Below are 22,788 nucleotides of genomic sequence, written 5' to 3'. Positions count from 1 at the left end.
GAACAATTTTTAATGTTGACAGTTGAATTTCTGCCAAGTAAAATGGTTTTATCAACATTAATCCTCTATTTTAATATCTTTCTATGTCTGTCTCTTGTCTTTTGTTAAATCCATATGGTAAAGAAACATGCTAAATATTTGAGTCCTATGCAAAAAAGGTAAACATCGTTCCCCCCTTAATTGTAAATTGCATTTTCAAATAGGGATGGTAGGAATTACTTGATTTGGGACTTATGTAGTATTTTTGCGTATATGTTTATGTATATGTATGTATATTTGTTTATTCATTTATTTAAAACCTGTATTAATTTCTTGGGTATTTTCATGTTAGTATTTAAAAAGAGTAAGGGTAGTTTTTGCTGCTTTATTTCAAACTGCCTAAGTCTTTTTGATCATATATATCTTAGATGTATAAATGATTTCCAGGCTTTATTGAGTTAATCAAATACCTTATTATAAGATACTAATAAACAATTGGTTATGTATTTATATTATTGTTTACCTGAATAGATGTTCAAATTTCTACATTTTAAAACTCTCAATCTGTATGATTTTTTCTTTTACCACTTTGTCTTAATAGCTCCTTGTACATTCTGGGACCTGGAATCTATGTCATGTTTCTATCATATATATACATGTGTGTATATATACAAATATGTGTGTGTGTGTATAAAATGTTTTGCAATCTAACTCCTCTGTAATGCTCCAAAGAATCATTTTATAGGTATTTACTCTCTTTCTATGCCAGTAATGATAAGCACTAAAATTAATAAGTATGGCTAGGTAGTCACTTAGGAAGTGCCTATATGCATTATTATTTAATCTTAACAGCACTCCCATGAGACTGATCTTATTTTCTCCTTTTTACTCAAAGGAAACTGAGTGATGGAGATCATAGTTTGTCCAGGTTACTTAGCTTTTAACTAATGGCAAAGCCACTCAGATTTCAATGCAGGCTATTTGATTTTTTCTGTACATATTTTAAATATATTTCTTTATTCTCTCTTCCTTAAAACTCTCCTCATTGATTTTCTAGTACCTTGGAGATAGCATTGTAGTCTGAGCTGTGATTACTGGAATAAGCAGTAGGGCGCCAATTTAGTTCAACTGACAGTCATTTGGAGACAGTATAATTTGTAATTAACTTTTTGAAATCTCTTTTTAAAATGATTTTAAATTACAAAAGTAATACAAGTCATAATATCACATTACATAGGTTTCCTGTGCCTTTATGCCCACTTCGTGAGGTAATATTAATAGTTTAGTGTGTTTCCTTCAACACCTTCATGTTTACATAAATATGTATACCAGTGCATTAACAGATATGACGTCTCCCTCTGTTAAAAATTTTTACAAAAATGAGACCATATTATACCAGTTGCTTTATTATAGACCACTTTCTGGGATAGTTCATATAGCTCAAACTCATTCGTTTAATGGTTGCATTATATTTTATAATATGAATCTAACATTATTAATTCAGCCATTTCCACTTGATAGACATTTAGGTTATTTCTAGTATTTTGCTCTTACGAATAATGTTCTAATAAACATCCTTGAACAGTTATACATTCATGCTTTTATTTCTATAATATAAACTCCTTAAAGTGGGGTTGATGGATAAAAGGGTAAGCACATTTTTATTTTCATAAATAATGCAGGTTTATATGCCAAAATGTCATAGGATTTATATGCAAATAGCAGTGTAGCATAATGTCCTTTCCTGACACTCTCCATGCAGTGAAAATTAACAGTATGTATAATCTGTAACAATGTAGCAGGTATAAAGTTCTATTTAATTTCCCTGAGATTTTGGAAACATCAAAATTTTTTTAATTGTATTTTATTTTTATTGTTGACATGATTACAGATGTCCTCCATTTTCTCCTCTTTTGCCCTTCTCCACCCAGACCCTGCCCTCCGCTTCCCCTGGCCCTCACCACATTGTTCTCTGTGCCCATGGGCTATGTATCTATGTTATTTGGCTATACTCTTCACCTTCTTTCAACCTGTCTGCCCACCTCCCTCTCCTCTTACTTCTGTGACTCTGTTCCATGTATCCATTTCTCTGGTTCTATTTTGTCAGTTTATTTTGTTCATTAGATTTTACATATAAGTGAGATCATATGGTATTTGTCTTTCTCTGATTGGCTTATTTCACTCAGCATTATAATATCCAGGTCCATCCATGCGGTCACTAAAGGTAAGAGTTCCTTCCTTTTTATAACTATGTGTTATTGCATTGTGTAAATAAACTACAGGTTTTTAATCCACTCAGCTACTGATGGGCACTTGGGCTCTTTCCAGATGTTGGTTACTGTAAATAATGCTGCTGTGAACTTAGGGTCCATGTGTTCTTTCTGATTGGTGTTTTGGGATTCTTAGGATATATTCCCAGAAATGAGATTGCTGGATAAAAAGGCAATTCCATTTTTTAGTTTTTTGAGGAAATTCAAAACTGTTTTCCATTGTGATTGCACCAGTCTGCATTCCCATCAACAAGAAACTAGGGCTCCTTTTCTCCACATCCTCATCAGCACTTGTGGTTTGTTGATTTATTGATGGCAGCCATTCTGGCATGTGTGAGGTGATATGTCATTGTGGTTTTGATTTGCATCTCTCTGATGACTAATGACTTTGAGCATTGTTTTTATATGTCTATTGGTCATTTATATGTCCTCTTTGGAGAAGTGCCTATTCAGGTCCTTACCCCTTTTTAATTGGATTGTTTGTCTTCCTGGTGTTGAGTTGTATCAGTTCTTTATATATTTTGGAAATTAATTCATTATCAGATGTATCATTGGTGAATATGCTCTCCTATGCAGTGGGTTCTCTTTTTATTTTGTTGATGGTTTCTTTTGCTGTGCAGAAGCTTTTTAATTTGCTGTGGTCCCATTTTTTCCTATGTTCCCCTTGCCCAAGGAGATAATATTGGCAAAAATATTGCTACAAGAGATGCCTGAGATTTTACTGCCTATGTCTTCTAGGATTTTTATGGTTTCGTGACTTACATTTAAGTCTTTTGTCCATTTTTAGTTTATCCTGTGTGTGGTGTAAGTTGGTGTTCTAATTTCATGTCTTTGCATGTACTTGTTCAGTTCTCCCAACACCATTTATTGAATAGTCTGTCTTTACTCCATTGTATGCTCTTGCCTCCTTTGCCAAATGTTAATTGACCATAGGGGCGTGGGTTGATTTCTGGGATCTCTGATCTGTTCTATTGATCTGTATGCTTGTTTTTATGCCAGTACCATGTTGTTTTGATTACTGTTGCCTTGTATAATTTGATATCTGATATTGTGATCCCTCCAACTTTGTTCTTCTTTTTCAAGATTTCTGTGGCTATTCAGGGTCTTTTTTGGTTCCATATAAATTTTTGGAATACTTGTTGTACAACTGTGAAATATGTCATTGGTATTTTATTTTATTTGTTTATTTATTTATCTTCAGCTAGAGCGGGAGAGAGAGAAGGAGGAAAAGAGAGAGAGAAACGTCGACGTGAGAGAGACACATCAACTGGTTGCCACCCACACAACCCCATCCAGGGCCGGGGACAAACTGAAACCCAGGCATGTGCCCTTAGCAGGAACCAAACCCAGGACTCTCTGGTCTGCAGGCTGATGCTCCAACCTCTGAGCCAGACCAGCCAGGGCTGTTAATGGTATTTTAATAGGAATTGCGTTGAAGCTATAGATTGCTTTAGACAGTATGAACATTTTAATTATGTCAATTTTTCCAATCCATGAACAGAGTATATGTTTCCACTTATTTGTATCTTAACCAATTCCTTTCAACAATGTACTGTAGTTTTCCTAATATAGGCCTTTTACCTTCTTGGTTGAATTTATTTCTAGGTACCTTATTTTTTTGTTGCGATAGTAAATGGGATTGTTTTCTTAGTTTCTCTTTCTGATAGTTCATTATTAATGTATAGAAATGCCATCAATTTCTGGATATTGATTTTGTATTCTGTTACTTTGCCGAATTCATTTATTAGATCTAATGGATTTTTAGTGGAGTTCTTTATAGACAATATTGTGTCATCTGCAAATAATGACAGTTTTACTTCCTCCTTTCCATTTGGTTGCCTTTCATTCTTCTTGTCTAATCACATGGCTAGAAATTCTAGTACTGTGTTGAGTAACAATGGTGAAAGCAGACATCCCTGGCTTATTCCTGATCTTAAGGGAAATACTTTTAGTTTTTACCTGTTGAGTATGATGTTGGCTGTAGGTTTTTCATATATGGCCTTTATTCTGTTGAGGTATGGTCCCTCTATTCCTACTTTGCTGATAGGTTTTTTTGTTTTGTTTTTTTAATAGATGAGTGCTGGGTTTTATCAAATGCTTTTTCTGCATCTATTGATATAATCATGTGATTTTTATCCTTCATTGTGTTTATGTGATGTATCACATTATTGATTTGCAAATACTGTACCAACTTGCATCCCCAGAATAAATTCCACTTGATCATAATGTATGATATTTTAATGTATTTTAATGCTGGATCTGGTTTGCTAATACTTTGTTGAAGATTTTAGCATCTATGTTCATTAGGGATATTGCCCTATACTTTTCTTTCTTTGTTGTGTATTTCTCTGGTTTTGAAATTAGGATAATGCTGGCCTAGTGAAATGAGATTGGGAGTCTTCCCTCCTCTTGAATAGTTTGAGAAGGATAGGTGTTAGTTCTTCTTTGAATGTTTGGTAAAATTTACCCATAAAGCCATCTGGCTCAGGGCTTTTGTTGGTTGGGAGTTTTTGTTTGTTTGTTTGTTTGTTTTTTATTACTGCTTCAATTTCACTAGTTGTATCTGTCTATTCAGATTCTCTGATTCTTTCTGATTTAGTTTTGGAAAGTTGTATGTTTCTTGGAATTTATCTATTTCTTTCAGGTTGTCCAATTTGTTGGCATATAGTTGTTTGTGATATTTTCTTATGATCCTCTGTATTTCTTTGGTGTTATTTGTTAACTCTCCTCTTTCATTTCTGATTTTATTTATTTGGGTCTTCTCTTTTAGTTTATTGATGAGTCTTATTAAAGGTTCATCAGTCTTATTCATCTTTTCACAGTAGCAGCTCTTGGTTTCATTGATCTTTTGTATTGCTCTTTAGTTTCTATGTCATTTATTTCTTCGCTGATCTTTATTATTTCCTTCCTCTACTTACTCTGGGCTGTCCCTGTTTTTGTTTTTATAATTCTTTTTTCTTTTTTAAGTGTCACCTTAGGACATGTTTTAGAAAGAGGGAATGGGAGACAGAAAGAGAGAAAGAAACATTAATATGTGAGAGCAGCATTGATCAGTTGCCTACCCCATGTGCCCCAACCTGCCGGGAATCCAACCTACCTCCTTGATATGTTCCCTGGCCAGGATTCAAACCCACAAACTTCAGATTATGGAGCGACACTCCAACCAAATGACATATACTGGCTAGGGCTCTTTGTATCATTCTTTTAGGTGTAGAGTTAGATCATTTACTTGAGATTTTTCTTGCTTCTTGAAGTAGTCCTGTAATGCTATGATTTTCTCTCTCAGGATTGCATATGCTGTGTGCCATAGATTTTGGATTGTTGTGTGTTCATTTCTATTTGTTTCCAGATAGTATTTTATTTCTTCCTTGATTTTATTGGTAACCCTTTCATTGTTTAATAATAGCCATATGGTTGATTTCATGCCTTTGTGATCTGAGAGGATGCTTGATATGATTTCAGTCTTCTTGAACTTGTAGAGACTTATTATGTGTCCTAACTTTGAGACTGTTCCATGTACACTTGAGAAGAATGTATATTCTATTGCTTTGGGATGAAATATTCTAACACTCTCCAGGTCCCTCCATGTCATCTCAAAGGATAAGAGATCTATCTTACTTATAGCATAGTACTTCATTGTGTATATGTACCACAGCTTTTGTATCCATTCGTATACTGATGGACATATGGGCTCTTTCCAGATCTTAACTATTGTAAATAGTGCTGCTATGAACATGGGGGTACATATATTCTTTCTGATTGGTGTTTCAGGCTTCTTAGGGTATATTCCTAGAAGTAGGATCACTGGATCAAATGGCAATTCAATTTTCAATTTCCTGAGGTAACACCGTATTGTTTTCCATAGTGGCTGCACCAGTCTGCATTCCCATCAGCAGTGTACTAGAGTCTCCTTATCTCCACACCTTTGCCAAAACTTGTTGTTTGATGATTTCTTGATGGAGGCCATTCTGACAGGTGTGAGGTGATACCTTATTGTTGTTTTAATTTGCATCTCTCTGATTATTAGTGATGTTCAGCATTTTCTCATATGTCTGTTGGTCATTTGTATGTCCTATTCAGAGAGGTGTCTATTCAGCTCCTCTGACCATTTTTTAATTGGGTTCTTTGTCTTCCTTTTGTTGAGTGATATGAGCACTCTATATATTTTGGAAATTAACCCCATATCTGATATATCATTGGCAATTATGCTCTCCCATACACTGGGTTGCCTTTCCACTTGGGTGGTTGTTTCTTTTGCTGTGCACAAACTTTTTAATTTGATGTAGTCCCAAGTGTTTATTTTTTGTTGTTGTTGTTTCTGTTGCCTTAGGTGATGTATCAGTGAAAATTCTGCTGCATATGATGTCTGAAATTTTTTTGCCCGCATTTCCTTCTAGGATTTTTATGGATTCACGAGTCATAGAATTTGTGAATGGTCCTTTGTATTTCTGTGGTGTCAGTTATTATTTCTCCTCTTTCATTTCTGATTTTGTGTATTAGGGTTCTCTCTCTTTGTTTTTTGGTGAGCGTGGCTAAAGGTACATCAATCTTGTTTATCTTTTAAAAGAACCAGCTCTTTGTTTCATTGATCCTTTGAATTGTTTTTTTGGTCTCTATGTCATTTATTTCTGCTCTGATATTTAATTTCTGCTCTGATATTTAATTCTTACTTCTGTTTGCTCTGGGGTTTTCTTTTTGTTTGCTTTCTAGTTCTTTAAGTTGTAAGGTTAGAGAGTCAATTAGACATTTTTCTTATTTCTTGAGATAGGCCTGTAGTGCAATGAACTTTCCTCTCTGAACTGCTTTCGCTACATCCCATAGATTTTGTGGTGTTGTGTGTTTATTTTCATTGGTTTCCAGGAAGTTTTTAATTTCTTCCTTGATCTCCTTGGTAACCCATTCATTGTTTAATAAGATGCTAGTTAGCCTTCATGTGTTCAAATGTCTTTGCATGTTCTTGTTGCAGTTGATTTCTAGTTTTATGCCATTGTGATCTGAGAAGATGCTTGATATGATTTCAGTCTTCTTGAACTCATAGAGACTTAGTTTGTGTCCTGGCATGTGGTCTGTCTTTGAGAATGTCCCATGTGCACTTGAGAAGAATATGAATTCTGTAGTTTTGGGTTATAATTCTCTGTAGATATTTATTAAATCCATTTGATCTAGTGCTTTATTTAGAGTCTTTGTTTCCTTGTTAATTTTTTGTCTACAGCAGTGGTTCTTAACCTGTGGGTTGTGACCCCTTTGGGGGTCAAACAACTCTTTCACAGGGGTCGCCTAAGACCATCAGAAAACACATATTTCCATATGTTTTAGGAACCAAGACACCGCTCCTCTTCATCTACAGGCAGGTCTGCTCACGTACAGATACACCCACATACGAGTACTCGATGTGATGACATCATCACGCTAACCCCATCACATACATCCAGTACATATACAGGTGTATGTGACAGGGTTGATGACGTAATCTACTTATGCGGACCAGTCACTTGTGTAGAGAGCAGCTACTGAGTATAAAGCAGCTACTTTGTTAAAAGCAGCTACTGTGTTGAGAGCAGCAGTATTAGAGGTAAAAAGACACTTTATGAATTATAATTACTGGGTAAATGTAAAATCATGAACTGTAAAATCATCAACTACTGCAAAAAAGAAATATCTGTATCATGGGAACTTAATCTGGATACTGATTGGTCTTTTTATATTCAGCTGTGATTGATTTGAGTACTGCCCCCTTGTGATAGTAACAGGTATGTAAAAAAAAAAAAAAACAGAATGGTAAATCATAGGAAACTTTAATGAACTGTATTGACTAAACTATGCAATCTTTTGTATTATTAAAGCTTTTGTTATATATTATTTTCATTAGTAAACCATCTCATGATAGTGGATCATGTAAAGAAGAACACTAAGAAAAGAAAATACAGTGAAGATTTTTTACACTATGGTTTTACCTCAATAATTACAGCAGGCATTGAGACACTGCAGTGTGTTATTTGTTGTGAAGTTTTGTCAGCCGAATCTATGAAGCCAAACAAACTAAAACGCCATTTTGATAGCAAGCATCCAAGCCACTGGGAAGGATACCAACTATTTTAGAAACAAAGCTGATGGACTCAAGAAAGCCAGACTTGACACTGGTGGCAAGTACCACAAACAAAACGTAGCAGCTGTTGAAGCTTCATATAGTAGCATCAGAATGACCACAGCTATGAAACCTCATACCTTGCTGAGGATTTACTGTTGCCAGCGGCCAAAGACATTGTCCAAGTTATGATCGGAGACGAATTTCTTAAGAAATTGAGTGCAATTTTCTTATCTAATGACACTGTCCGCAGAAGAATAGATGACATGTATGTCTGCCGATACTCTTGATCAGGTAATCCAGGAAATTAAGTCTACTCCACTTCCAATATTTAGCATCCAGCTTGATGAATCTACAGATGTTGCAAACTGTTCACAGTTACTTGTTTATGGAGGTATATTAATGATGGAGACTTTAAAGATGAGTTTCTCTTTTGCAAACCTCTTGAAATGACAACTACTGCACTTGATGTATTTGGCACAGTTGGTTCATTTCTGAAAGAGCATAAGATCTCTTGGGAAAAGGTTTGTGGTGTTTGCACAGATGGTGCTCCAGCTATGCTAGGATGTCAATCTGGATTTTAACGTTTGGTACTGAATGAGTCACCAAGTCATCGGAACTCACTGTATGATTCATCGGCAAATATTAGCAATGAAAATGCTGCCACAAGAACTACAAGAAGTAATCAAAAGCATCATAAGTTCTGTCAATTTTGTAAAGGCGAGCACTTTAAACAGTCGACTGTTTTTGTAACTGTGCAATGAGTTGGATGCACTGAACAATGCTCTGCTATTTCACACTGAAGTGAGACGATTGTCGATAGGAAAAGTTTTAAAACATTTTGATAAACTCAAAACGTTTTTTAATCAGAAAGCAAGACTGCAGTTTGAAGCACTTTTCAGCGATAAAAGTGAACTGCAGAAAATTACTTACTTGGTTGACATCTTTGCCATCTTGAATGAGTTAAATTTATCACTGCAAGGACCAAATGCAACATGCCTCGATTTGTCTGAAAAGATTCGATCTTCCAAATGAAACTTCAGCTTTGGCAAAAAAAATTGGATGAAATAAAATTTACACATTGTCTACCTTATCTGCTTTCTTTGAGGAACATGACATTGAACCAGACAAAAGGATTACGATGATAATTTCTGTAAAAGAACACTTGCACATGCTTGCAGACGAACTTTCATTCTACTTTCCAAATCTACCTGACACCCAATTTGCACTTGCCAGAAGCCCATTCACAGTCAAAGTTGAAGATGTTTCTGAGACAGCACAAGAGTTCATTGAACTTATTAACAGCGATGCAGCAAGAACTGATTTTTCTACAATGCCAGTTAGAAAATTCTGGGTCAAGTGCTAGCAGTCATATCCTGTTCTGTCTGAGACTGTATTGCGCCTTCTTCTGCCATTTTCAACAACATATATTTGTGAAACAGGGTTTTCCAGCTTGTTGGCTATCAAGTCTAAATGCAGAAATAGACTTGTTGTGGAAGATGATCTTCGTTGTGCTCTTGCAAAGACTGCCCCAAGAATTTCTGATCTGGTGAGAAAGAAGCAAGCTCAACCTTCCCTCTGATGTTGGCTTTTTACGCACTGTCACAAAATGTAGCAATGTAGTTTTCTGTTGTTATATTAAGACTGTTACCCATGCTACACCATTCTTCAAGACAAAATTTCATTTATTTGTAATTAGAAATATTTCACAATATATAATTACATACTGTTTTTGTGATTAATCACTATGCTTTAATGCTGTTCAATCTGTAACAATGAAAATGCATCCTGCATATCAGATATTTACATTACGATTCATAACAGTAGCAAAATTATAGTTATGAAGTAGCAACAAAAATAATTTTATGTTTGGGGGTCACCACAACATGAGGAACTGTATTAAAGGGTCACGGCATTAGGAAGGTTGAGAACCACTGGTCTAGAGGATCTATCCACTGATGTCAACGGTTGTTGAGGTCCCTTGCTATTATTGTATTGCTGTCAGTTTCTCCTTTGAAGTCCTCCAGAAGATTTTTAATATATTTTGGTGCTCCTATATTGGGTGCACATATGTTTACCAAGGTTATATCTTCCTGTTGGATAGATCCTTTCAATATTATGTAGTGGCCTTTGACTCTAGTTATGGCCTTCATTTTGAAATCTCCTTTATCAGATATGAGTATTGCTACCCCAGCTTTTTTTTTGCTTTCTCTTTGCTTGAAAGATTTTTTTCCATCTCTTCACTTTCAACCTATGTGATTCTTTTGTTGTGAGGTGGGTCTCTTGTAAACAACATATATGTGAGTCATGCTTTCTTATCCTGTCAGCTACTCTGTCTTTTTATCGGAGCATTCAATCCATTTACATTTAAGGTGATAATTGATATGTACTTATTTATTGCCATTTTTGTTTAATGTGGTTCTATTTTTCTTCCTATTACTTCTGATTACAGCAATCCTTTTAACATTTTTTGCAGTGCTGAAATGGTGCTAACATATTCCCTTAGACTTTTTTTCTCTTGGAAACTCTTTATTTGACCTTCTATTTTGAATGATAGCCTTGCTGGATAGAGTAGTCTTCGATTCAAATCCTTGTTTTTCATGACCTTGATTACTTCATGCCATTCCCTTCTGGCCTGTAGTGTTTATGTTGAGAAGTCAGCTGATAGCCTTATGGGGTTTCATTTGTAGGTAACCTGTTGCTCATTTCTTGCTGCCTTTAGGATTCTCTCTTTGTCTTTAATTTTTGGCATTTTGATTATTATGTGTCTTGGTGTGGGCCTGTTTGGGTTCTTCTTTCTTGAGGCTCTCTGTGTTTCTTGAACTCGAATGCCTTCTTCCTTCACCAAATTAGGGAAGTTTTCTGTCACTATTTCTTCAAATATATTCTCTAACCCTTGCTCATTTTATTCTTTGGGGACTCCTATGATATGAGTATTATTATGTTTCCACAGTTATTATGTCCCACAGTTCTCTGAAGTTGTCTTCCTGTTTTTTATTTGTTTTTTCCTTTTGTTTTTCTGATTAGTTGATTTTCTCTATCCTGTCTTCTAATTCACTGATCTGGTCCTCTGCTTCCTCTACTCTGCTGTTTAGACCTTCCAAGGTGTTCTTTGTTTCTGATATGTCATTGTTCATTTCTTCTTGGTGGTTTTAATTTCCAACTTGTTGATTTTCAACATTTCTAGGTCTTTACTCATGGTGCTCTTGTCCTTACACATGCTGTTGAGCTACCTCAAGATCATGGCTCTGAAGTCTACCTCTGATAACTTGCTTAACTGCACCTCATTTATCTCATCTTTGGTAGAGGTCTCTTGTTCTTTCAATGGAAATTTTTTTCTTTGTTTCACCATTTTGGTTATCTCAGTGGGCTTTGGAGCCTGCCAAATTTTCCTTCGGTGTTTGTGCTCTGCTGTTTGTGGCTCCCTCTACTGGGTTTGGATGAGCATGGGAGGACCCAGGTTAAACACCACTGTCAAGTCTTACTTTCCTGGGTAGATTTGCAAGCCCAGGAAAGGTTCAGTTATGTAGCTTTTTGCCTGGAAGCTATTAAGTCTCAGTTACTTGAAGGGCCTTGGATTCTCAGTTGAATGAAAAACTCCCTCAGGTGTTCAGTGTAAGAGGATTTCCCGAGGGTGGGGCAGATTCTGGTTGTTATTGATCCTCAATTTGCATTTCTTTGCCCCAGCTGGGTGTAGCTGAATCCTTGAGGGAGGGGCTGCTGCTTCTCCCCAGAGCTCCAGGAAGGAACAAGATGGCCACCATCCTGCGTGACTGCAACTCAGCAAAAACTCTGCGTACCCTCCAAATCCTGAGCATCCACACAAAGTTTCATTCCAGTCTGCCCTCTCTCTGCTGGAGCCCAAGATGAGTGGCTGTAGCTAATTTAGTGCTCTGTTCTGGCCCTCTGTGCTGTGGAACCAGCTTGGGATTTTAACCCCAAGGGTACTGCTCACAGCTAAGACTGCTGCTGTCCTTGGGCTCCCAGTCCCCTTCTCCCGCCTCCGTAGACCTACCCAGTTTGATTATATGGTCCTCTCAAGCTGCTTTTCTGTTGCTTTTCCCCGATGATTTGTCTTTATTTTAGTTGTAATTCCAGTTTGGTCCTGGGAGGTCGTCTGTGTAGCTTCCATTCACTCTGCTTCCATTTTGGAATTTTCTCTATTTCTTCTTCTTAAAACATTCCTTTAGCAATTTTTGCAGTGCTGATTTGGTGGTACTGAACTCCTTTAGCTTTCTTTTGTCTGGGAAATTCTTTATTTCACCTTTGATTTTAAATGATAGCCTTGCTGTATAGAACAGTCTTGGTTTCAGGATCCTTGCTTTTCATTACTTTGAATACTTCGTGCCAATCCCTTTTGTCCTAAAGTGTTTTTGTTGAGAAATCTGCTAACAGCCTTATGGGAACTCCTAGTAACTTTCTGTTTCTCTTCCTGCCTTTAAGATTCTTTCTTTGTCTTTAACATTTGTCATTTTAATTATGATGTGTCTTAGTGTGGGTCTCTTTGCATTCTTTTTACTTGGGACTCTCTGTGCTTCCTGACAGAGTGACTGTGTGAAAAAGAACTGTGTGACTTTTTCCTTCAGCAGTTTATGAAAGTTTTTACTCATTATTTATCTATCCCTTGCTCACTTTCTTCTCCTTCTGGTACCCCTATGATGCAGATGTTGTTTTTTTTTGTGTTGTCCCAAAGTTCCCTTAAAGTATCCTCTTTATTTATTTATTTTTTTCTTTTTGTTGCTCTGGGTGGATTTTTCTACATTGTCTTACAAATCACTTATTTGATCCTTTGTTTCATCAAGCCTACTATTTATTCTTTTCCATGTATTCTTTATATCAGCTATGGTATTCTTCATTTCTACCTAATTATTTTTCATGATTTTGGTGTCCTTTTTTATGCTGTTAAGCATTCTTTTAACCATTGCTTTGAGCTCTGTTTCTAATAATTTGCTTGCCTCCATGACATTTAGCTGTTTTTGTGAAGAGTCCTCCTTTTCTTTTTTTGACAATTGTTTCTTTGTCTCCCTATATTGGCTGTCTTTTTGTGTTTGTTTCTATGTATTAGATAGAACTGCTATGACTCCCAGTTTTTATGGGGTTCCCTTATATAGTAGGTGTCCTGTGGGACCCAGTGGTGCAATCTCCTTGATATCCTTAGTCGGATGCTCTAGGGATGTCCCTTGTATAGGTTTTGTGGGTCCTCCTGTTTTAATTGGGTCTTGATTACTGTTGGCCTATTCATTGGTGGGATCGACCCTCAGGCTGACTGACTATGTAGCCCAACCCTGACCACGGTATGCAAGTTGCTATGCAGGTGCAGTCTTGAAGTGTCTTGTTGGGCTCAATGGCACAGTCATCCAGATCACCTGTGGTCTGTGCTCCAGGAATGTTTCTTGTGAGTTGTGTGCTCCCCTGTTTTGTTTGTGCCTTGAGGAATGTTGTTGGGTCTTTCGTGGGTGGAGTTAACCCTTCAGGCTCAGTGGCTATAAAGGTAAACCTCAATAGTTGTGTGTGAGATGCTGTGTAGTGGCTGCCTTCCGAAGTGGAGTTGTTCCCAGCAGGGTCTGGTGCCTGTCAGAATCTTCTTTGGATGTGTCACTTGTATGTCTTGTTGGGTCAAGCTCTGGTGTGATCTGAAGCCCACCACTGGTTGTGCTGGTTCTGGGTGCACTTGGGTGGCATTCAGGTACAGGTCACTGTCAGATGGTTTATGCAACCAGTTTGGGCTACCTGTCTGGAGCTACCATGCTATTTACTGTTTATGTCTGCATCTACTGGACCTGGGTGTGCCAGGGAGAGCCAGTCTGTGTAGATGGATTGGCTTCCTGGAGCTCTGAGCTGGGGTCAAATCAATAAAAGTCCAAGGCTCTCTGAGATCTGCGTCCACCTGTTGGCTACTCCATTCCCCCTTGAGGTTGCCTGGACTTCCTCCTGAGTCTTATGCAGAAGCCTGTAGAAAGGGCCCAACCTGGCTACATACCACTAACCCTTCCCCAGGGCTCTAGCTCAGTAGGTCTAACGAGTTTAGGTGGACAGAGCTAATGGGTCCCCTGGTTTGGGGCACTGTGGTCTAGCAGTCATTGAGGAGAATGTGGCCCCTATTCCAGAGCTATACCATTCAGTCTCTGCCAGAGTCCCCAACTCTAGCTCCCCAAGGAGGAGGGCACTGCAGGTTCAGGTTAGGGGTAGCCATTTGTTCTCATGGCAGGAGCAAGCTCGACAGGACAGGACCGGGTCCCTGGGACTTGGGAATATAGATAAACACTTCTTATGGGGGTGGCACCAATTGTGCCACCAGAGGTGAGCAAGCTGCTCTCCTCCTAGCTAGGCAGCATACCACCAGAGACCTCAGTGGGAGGCTCTGAGGGTGTCACACCATATGTTCCAGTTCTGAATTTTTCTTCCTTCCTCCTGCAAAACTGTGCTTGGCAGGCTGGTGCCAGTAGAATTTGGGAATGCAAATCAAGGCAGCCCTCCGCTGGGAGTGGTGCAGGGTTGAGGGAGGGGTGCAAATGCATGCCTCCCCCTAACTCCACAGCTGCCCACTGCCTGAGACCTTGACAAGGAGTGTTCCATTGGGGATGGCGCCCAACCCAAGGGAGGGGAGGAAAATCGACCCTTATTCCAAAGCCTCTCAGCTCAGTGATCATCTGAGAGTCTGGACTTTCTCCAGAAAAAGAGTACACCTCGGGTCCTTGTTGGGTGCAGCCAACAGTTCTTTCTGCCAGACTCCATCTTGGTAGAGTGGTGTCACCAGTATTTGGAGGACGAGGTTAGTGCACTCTCTGCAGCTGGTGCTGTAAGAATAGAAATGCTCGACCCTGGAAGATGGTACCTAAGGGTGGTGTGGGATGTTGACTCAGGATCGGGACATCAGTAGCCAACCTTCCAAATTTCTGGAGCTATGTCACCCAGATCTTCTCTTTATGGCTTCTGTATGCCCTGAGTCCCCTTCCCTCTACCAGAGCCCTGAGTGGGTGTCCATGAGAGAGCCCCTGTGCATTGGCCCTTAAGGAGAGCACCTGGAATTCTTAAAGACTCCCTCTTCTTTCCAGCAGACAAAGTCCCTGCTTATTTTTGCTGCCAGATGCTATGTATGCACCTCTTCCTGGCCCTGGTACTCTGGTTTGGGGGTTCCAGTGTGGTGTTGAGACCCCACTTTCTTCAGGGAGAATTTTGCAGCCACAACTTCGTCCAGCTTTTCAGCCACTGCACCTGGGTACAGAGACCAGCCCTCTCTGCATCTCCATCCTCTTACCGGTCTCTATGTAGCTTATTATTTCAGTTCTTGGATATAATCCTCCAGATTAGGTGTCCTTCAGTTGTTTATTCAGGTTGATTGCTCTAAATTTTAGCTATAAATCTGGTTTGGCATCGGAAGGAGGAATATGTTGCTTTCACCACTCAGCAGCCATCTTGGACCTGGAATCTTAAACCTTTTATCATACATTTATCAGCTCTTCTTACTCCACCTTTTAATTGTCAGCTCTTACCCTTTATCTGACTTCCTGTCAGATTTTTATTATTTTTGTTTATCAGGTTATGGGAGATCGTGTATATATTTCACACATATTTTCTCATTTGACTACTTTTAAGGTTTTTGCCACTATTTTCACTTCCTGCAGAATGTCAGATATTAAGTAATCAGATTCATTGAAATTATACTTTGCCAATTTAACATGTCTATTCAAGTTCTCTTGTCATGGATTCTTATGTAATTTATTAGTCATTCTGCTGAAGAAGGACAAGTAATACATATGTTTGTATATGACGACCCATAAATTATAAAAACATAATATACTATTTTATATAATAGAATGTAAGATAAAGTAATTATAAAATGTAGGTACTTTTTAAAGTCTTAAATTCTTCATTTTAGAAAGCATTTTTAAAATTAAAACTTATTGTTCTGTTCACTACTTTTGCTTTCTTAAAGTAAAATTCTATTTTGTGGTGTTCAGCGAGTCGTCCTATTAAATTTAGTAAGTTTATTATTTTATCCACCTCTCCCTTTATTTTCTTCACATTGTATTATTCCAAAATAATAAAATTTTTCAAACATACAGAAATGTTGAAACAGTTTCACAGTGAACACGCACATACTCATCACCTATTTCTCCACTTAACCTTCTACTCTGTGTGCTCTGTCATTTATCTCTCTTAATTGGTCAATCCAGGTTATTTTTTTGTGCAAGTAGGTTGGAGACATAAGTATACCTCCTAAACATTTCAGAATGAACATCATTAACGCGAGTTCAATATTTGTCTGAAATTTTTTAATTTTTGAGGTAAAATTATATACAATGAAATGGACAATTTAATTGTACCCTTTCATGATTTTTGATTAATACACAAATCTGTGTAACCTAAATCTCTCTTAAAATCTAGAACATTACCCTTATCATGGGAAGCTCCCTCATGCTCCTTCCCGGTCAGTCCTCATCACCACTCCCTCCCCAGAAGTTCTGATTGTTTTCTACCATAGATTATCTGCACCTCTTCTAGAACTTCAAATAAATGGATTAACATGTACTCTTCTACATACTGTATGTTTTTATACTTATCCATATTGTTGCATATATCAGTAGTTTGTTCCTTTTTGATGCTAGTAGTATTGTGTGAGGTAGACTTTTTAAAATATGAATTTACAGTTATTGTCACACTTACTTGTTTTCTTTTTCTGTAAGATGGCTTTTTCAAAAATCAGATGCGTATAAATGTGGATTTATTTCTGGGTTTTTCATTCAGTACCTACTAATATTATGAAATAAGCATTTTTTCCCCCTCATACTAATTTCTAGTTGTCGCAGCCCCATTTGTTGAATAGAATTTTGCTTTGGATTACTTTGCTGCCTTTATCAAAAATAAAACAACCACATAAATGTGGGTTTATTTCTGGGCTTTCTATTTAATTTTGTTGATATGTTCATCAGAGTTTATGTCAGTACCATTCTGTCTAATTTAAGTAAGTCTTTCCGTCATGGAGTATAAGTCCTCCAATTTTGTTCTTTGTCAAGATGCATCCTTGATTCTTGCATTTCTACCTACATAGTAGAATCTGCTTCTCTTTCTACACTTAACCCTCTGCAATTTTTATTATGATTATACTAAATCTGCAGATTAATTGGGGGATAATCAATATCTTAACTATATTGAGCATTCCCATTCCTTAACTCGGTATATTTCACTATTTGTTTAGATTTTTTTCCAGTTTCTCAGCAATGTTGTCTAGTTTTTAATGCCTCATTGAATTTTTAATAGATTTTAAAACTGTATAACTCCCTTTTCCTTCTTCTTATAGGCTCTGGATCAGTATCACTATATGAGGTAGAAAGATGTCAACAACTGTCAGCTACAAGTAAGACCATGTTTTTATTGTTGAAATATGGGCATAATAAAATCTGTCCTTACACATATCAATAAATTAATTTCTATCAGATATTGAGTAGATACTCATGAGGGCAAAAATATATCTATATATATATTTTTTTTAATCCTCATCCGAGGACATTTTTCCATTTTTTGTACAGACAGTGTGGGAGGGAAAGAGAAAAAGAGAGAGAGAGGGAAACATCGATGTGAAAGGGACACATCGAGTGGCTGCCACCCGCACGACCAACCAGGGCCGGGGACAAACTGGAACCGAGGTACATGCCCTTAGCGGAAACCAAACCCGGGTCTCTCCGGACCGCAAGCGGACGCTCTAACCGCATAGCCAAACCGGCCAGAGCTTTTCTTTTTCTTTTTTGTTTGAGTTTAAAGTTATTTATTTATTTTTTTTGTAGTACATGCTCCTAGCAGGAACCGAACCCGGAACTCTCTGGTCCACAGGCTGACACTCAACCACTGAGCCAAGCTGGCCAGGGGAAATTATCTATATTTATCTATTATTCCTCTACCTCATCCTAACTGGCATAAAATGGAACCCAGAAAAATATATGTTTTTACATTAAATATGTATTTAAAGTCATGTTTCTGTAAGATTTATAAAACATACTTTTTTACAGTATTGTGGGGCTTATTTTCAGTTTAAGAATGTAAACTATCTTAGTCTGACACTAATTTTAATCAGCTCACATTATGCACGTAGCAGTGTTCATAAAACAGCTCCTGACAATAGGCCCCAAACTTTAATTTAATGTTAACAATTATAGTCTATCACATGCTCTCCTTCTGTTACTTCAGCTAAGATAAGAACATTTTCTTTAAAATTTTTAAGCACAGGTCTTTTAATGTTCTATAATATTACTATTATAAAATATAGGTTTCTCATTATTAGAGAAAGGACATATAACTGAAAATGGGAGAAGACTAGAAGGTTGTGGTATTGTGTTGGAATTTGAGGTGTCAATATGTATTCATGGTTTTATAAATAGATAACAGATGTGGATTTGTATATATGTATTCACTCATGTATGTGTATGTGTGTGTATACACACACACACACACACACATCGTGTGTATAAGTATAGGTAAGGTCATATGTGCATATATACCCTAGCTCTATCAACCAAAGGCCATAGAAACAATGGCACCTTGTTGCAGTAAGCATGCTTAGTGCACAGGTCTTAGTTGATAAATAATATTTCCCCTTGAAAGGAATTAGAGCTCTTGGAGAAATAGCAGCTTCCAGAGTTGGGAGAGGAGTATCATAAGATAATGGAACATGTCAAATCTTGTACAAATTGAGCATCAAAATAAAAAATACTAGTGATGGAATGGAACTTATTGAATAAAGTAAGAATTCAGTTGTTAGTTGGAGGGATCACAATACCAGGTTTCAGGTTATACTACAAAGCCACTATAATCAAAACAACCTGGTACTGGCACAAGAACAGGTATATAGACCAGTGGAACAGAATAGAGAACCCAGAAATGGACCCAAGGCAATATGCTCAATTAATATTTGACAAAGGTGGCAAGAGCATAAAGTGGAGTATAGACACCCTCTTTAATAAATGGTGCTGGGAAAATTGGACAGCTACTTGCAGAAAAATGAAACTAGACCATCAACTTACACCCTACACCAAAATAAACTCAAAATGGATAAAAGACTTACATGTAACTCATGAATCCATAAAAATCCTAGAGGAGACTGTGGGCAACAAAATCTCAGACATCATACGCAGCAGAATTTTTACTGACACATCACCTAAGGCAATAGAAACAAAGGAGAAAATGAACACATGGGACTACATCAAACTCAAAAGCTTCTGCACAGCGAAAGATACAATCATCAAAACGGAAAGGCTACCCACTGTATGGCAGAGCATAATTGCCAATGATATATCAGATAAGGGGTTAATTTCCAATACATATAGAGTGCTCATACAACTCCACAAAAGGAAGACAAAGAATCCAATTAAAAAATGGGCAGATGACCTAAATAGACACCTCTCCAAACAGCACATACAAATGGCTGAGAAACACATGAAGAAATACTCATCATCACTAATCATCAGAGAGATGCAAATCAAAACAACAATGAGGTATCACCTCACACCTGTCAGAATGGCCGCCATCAACAAATCATCAAACAACAAGTGTTGGCGAGGGTGTGGAGAAAAGGGGACGCTAGTGCACTGCTGGTGGGAATGCAGACTGGTGCAGCCACTATGGAAAACAATATGGTGTCACCTCAAAAAATTAAAAATTGATCTTCCATTTGACCCAGTGATCCCACTTCTAGGAATATACCCTATGAAGCATAAAACACCAATAAGAAAGAATATATGTACCCCCATCTTTGTAGCAGCACTATTTACAATCGCTAAGATCTGGAAACAGCCCAAGTGTCCATCAGTAGACAAATGGATCAAAAAGCTGTGGTACATATGCACAATGGAGTACTACGCAGCAGTAAGAAAGAAAGATCTCTTATCCTTTGAGACTACATGGAACAAGCCAAACAGAGAAAGACAAATTTCATATGATCTCATTTATTTGTGGAATATAATGAACATAACAGTTTGAGGAATGGGGTAGTCCCAGAGACGCGGAAGCCGGGTACGGACTGACAATCCCCTAAGGACTGGGGAGGTGGGGGAGGGATGAACCACAGAACTTATACGCATGTATGCATGAACAGTGGACATGGACAACAATCTGGGGAAGGGGCAGGGAGGGGAGGGAGGGGGGGGAATCAGTGGGGGGAAAAAAGGAGAATCATCTGTAACAAAAATTAATCAATAAACAAGTAAATAAAAAAAAATTCATTTGTTCATGTGGATAATAAATAAAAGAAAAAAAAAACCCCACAAATAATAGAAGTTGAATGGAAAGCTCTTATTAAAAATGGAATAGCAACTCCATACTGTTTTCCACAGTGGATGCAGGAGACTCCTGCAAAAAATGTCAACATAAAAAGATTTTAATTAAAAAAAATAGAATAGTAACTAACAAATAAAAGGAATGAAGACTTTAGGGGAGAAAAGAAAAAACACTCTTTGCAACCATGATTGTAATAGTTGATTTTGTTGTGAATCACCAGTGTGTCCAAAACTAGTGGAATCTTTAATGTTTAATAAGATTGGGATATTTATATTTTCCTAATTACTGTCTCATTAGTTGAAAAGGGGGAAAATGAATTTATAGTGGAGAAATCTGTTGAACTCCACCTTAACCAACTGAGCAAAATTAACATCCCCGGGAACGAAAACGCTGATATCATATGCCTCTTGATGGACATACTGAGAAGGCCACATGTCATTTATATAGTGGTATTCCTGCCAGAAATGCATAATTTATACCTGATCATGAGAAAAGCTGGGTGCACCCAAATAAATGGCCTCCTCTCAAATGCATCAATGTCACGAAAGACAAAGAAAAGCTGAGGAACCGTTCATCATTAAAGGAGCCCAAAGAGACAGGAAAAGTAAATGAAATGTATGGTTCATGCCCAACTGGTGTGGCTCAGTGGATTGAGCATTGTCCCATGCACCAAGAGGTCACCGGTTTGATTCCCGGTCAGAGCACATGCCCAGGTTATGGGCCCGATCCCATGCAGAGGGCATGCAGGAGGCGGCCAGTCCATGTTCTCTCTCTCCCTTCCTCTCTCTCTAATCAATAAAGAAAAAATGCATGGTTCATGTTTGGATTCTCAACCCAGAAATAAAATGGCTAAATAAGAACATTATGAGGATAGCTGGAGAAATTTGAATAAATCTGTTGATTCAGTGAAAATATTACACCAATATTAAATGTTCTGATGTTGAAAATTGCACTGTATTATGTTAATGAAGTTTCTTGTTTTGTTTGAAATACACAGTAAATAGGGATAAAAGGGTGTGATGTCTGGAAATTATTCTCTAAGTATTTATATATATAAATATTTATATAAATATATAAAGAATTTATATATATACACATATATATATTTACACACACACATAAATGACTTATGTATCTGTAAGGTTTCTATGTATATGGAGGGAGAGGCAGTGATAAAGACAGATGGAGATATTGATAAATGTGTCAAAATGTTACCAAGGTTGACAAATAATATAACTTAATTGGATTTTATTGTATGTGTTTTCAGGGGGACTCATGTCATGAATATACTTATTATTGTTTTAGATTATTCTACCTTAATCTAAAAATTCTTTATAGTACTTACAGATCATCAGTACTTGGAGAACACCCCACTATGTGCTATTTTGAAACAAAAAGCTCCTCAACGATATCGCATCCGAGCAAAATTAAGGTCATATAAGCCCAAAAAACTCTTTCAGTCTGTTAAACTTCATTGTCCGAACTGTCATTCAATGTAAGTATTTTCCATAATAAAACAAGTTTCACTTCATAATATTTATGTATATATATTTTCATGTATATCAATGTAAGTTCTGGCAATGAGTAAATTGTGATTTTCTGCATTGTGTTTTGATAGAATGCTAATGTTTTTAAAAGAAAATACTAAATTCTTAGAAAGTAAATCCTTCTGGTATTTCTTAGTAATAATAAATAAAAGTAGGGGTTATTTTTGGATCTGATTGAATTTAGTAGCTCTGACAAATGGAGACAAATAATAAACTGAATATATTTGGAGAGACTTTCTCATTTGTCACCAAAATTATATGCTTAAAAATAAACCATTAATAACTACAGTTCTTTTTATTTATTTTTTTAAATTACACTTATTGGAATGAGATGGTTAATAAAATTATGTAGGTTTCATGATTCTTTATTTAGAAAACCCTGAAGATTCCACAAAAGAACTATTAGAAACAATCAACAAACACAGTAAAGTTTGCAGGATACAAAATCAATGTACAAAAATCCACTGCATTTCTATATACTAAATGAAATTTCAGAAAAATAAATGGAAAAAACAATTCCTTTTGTATTTGCAACAAAAATAATAAAATACCTAGGTATAACCTTAACAAAGGATGTGAAGGACCTATATACCGAAAGCTGCGAAGCATTATTAAAAGAAATTGAAAAAGACACAAC

At 37.0% G+C, this 22,788-nt stretch overlaps 1 protein-coding gene across 1 annotated transcript in view; it reads left to right on the top strand.

Annotated features, from left to right (window-relative positions):
* The window catches only part of POT1 (protection of telomeres 1), a 96,302-nt gene that overhangs the window by 60,848 nt on the left and 12,666 nt on the right, over nucleotides 1-22,788 (top strand). Inside the window, exons 15-16 of the mRNA XM_036247459.1 lie at nucleotides 17,636-17,692; nucleotides 21,943-22,099. Of these exons, the coding sequence (XP_036103352.1) occupies nucleotides 17,636-17,692; nucleotides 21,943-22,099 (214 nt within the window). The remainder of the gene's footprint in view (nucleotides 1-17,635; nucleotides 17,693-21,942; nucleotides 22,100-22,788) is intronic.

The sequence above is a fragment of the Molossus molossus genome, unplaced genomic scaffold (genome assembly GCF_014108415.1).
Source record: "Molossus molossus isolate mMolMol1 unplaced genomic scaffold, mMolMol1.p scaffold_m16_p_7, whole genome shotgun sequence".
Taxonomy (NCBI): Eukaryota; Metazoa; Chordata; class Mammalia; order Chiroptera; family Molossidae; genus Molossus; species Molossus molossus.
Note: the sequence above shows the minus strand (reverse complement) of the source record. Positions and strands in the feature narration are given on the sequence as shown.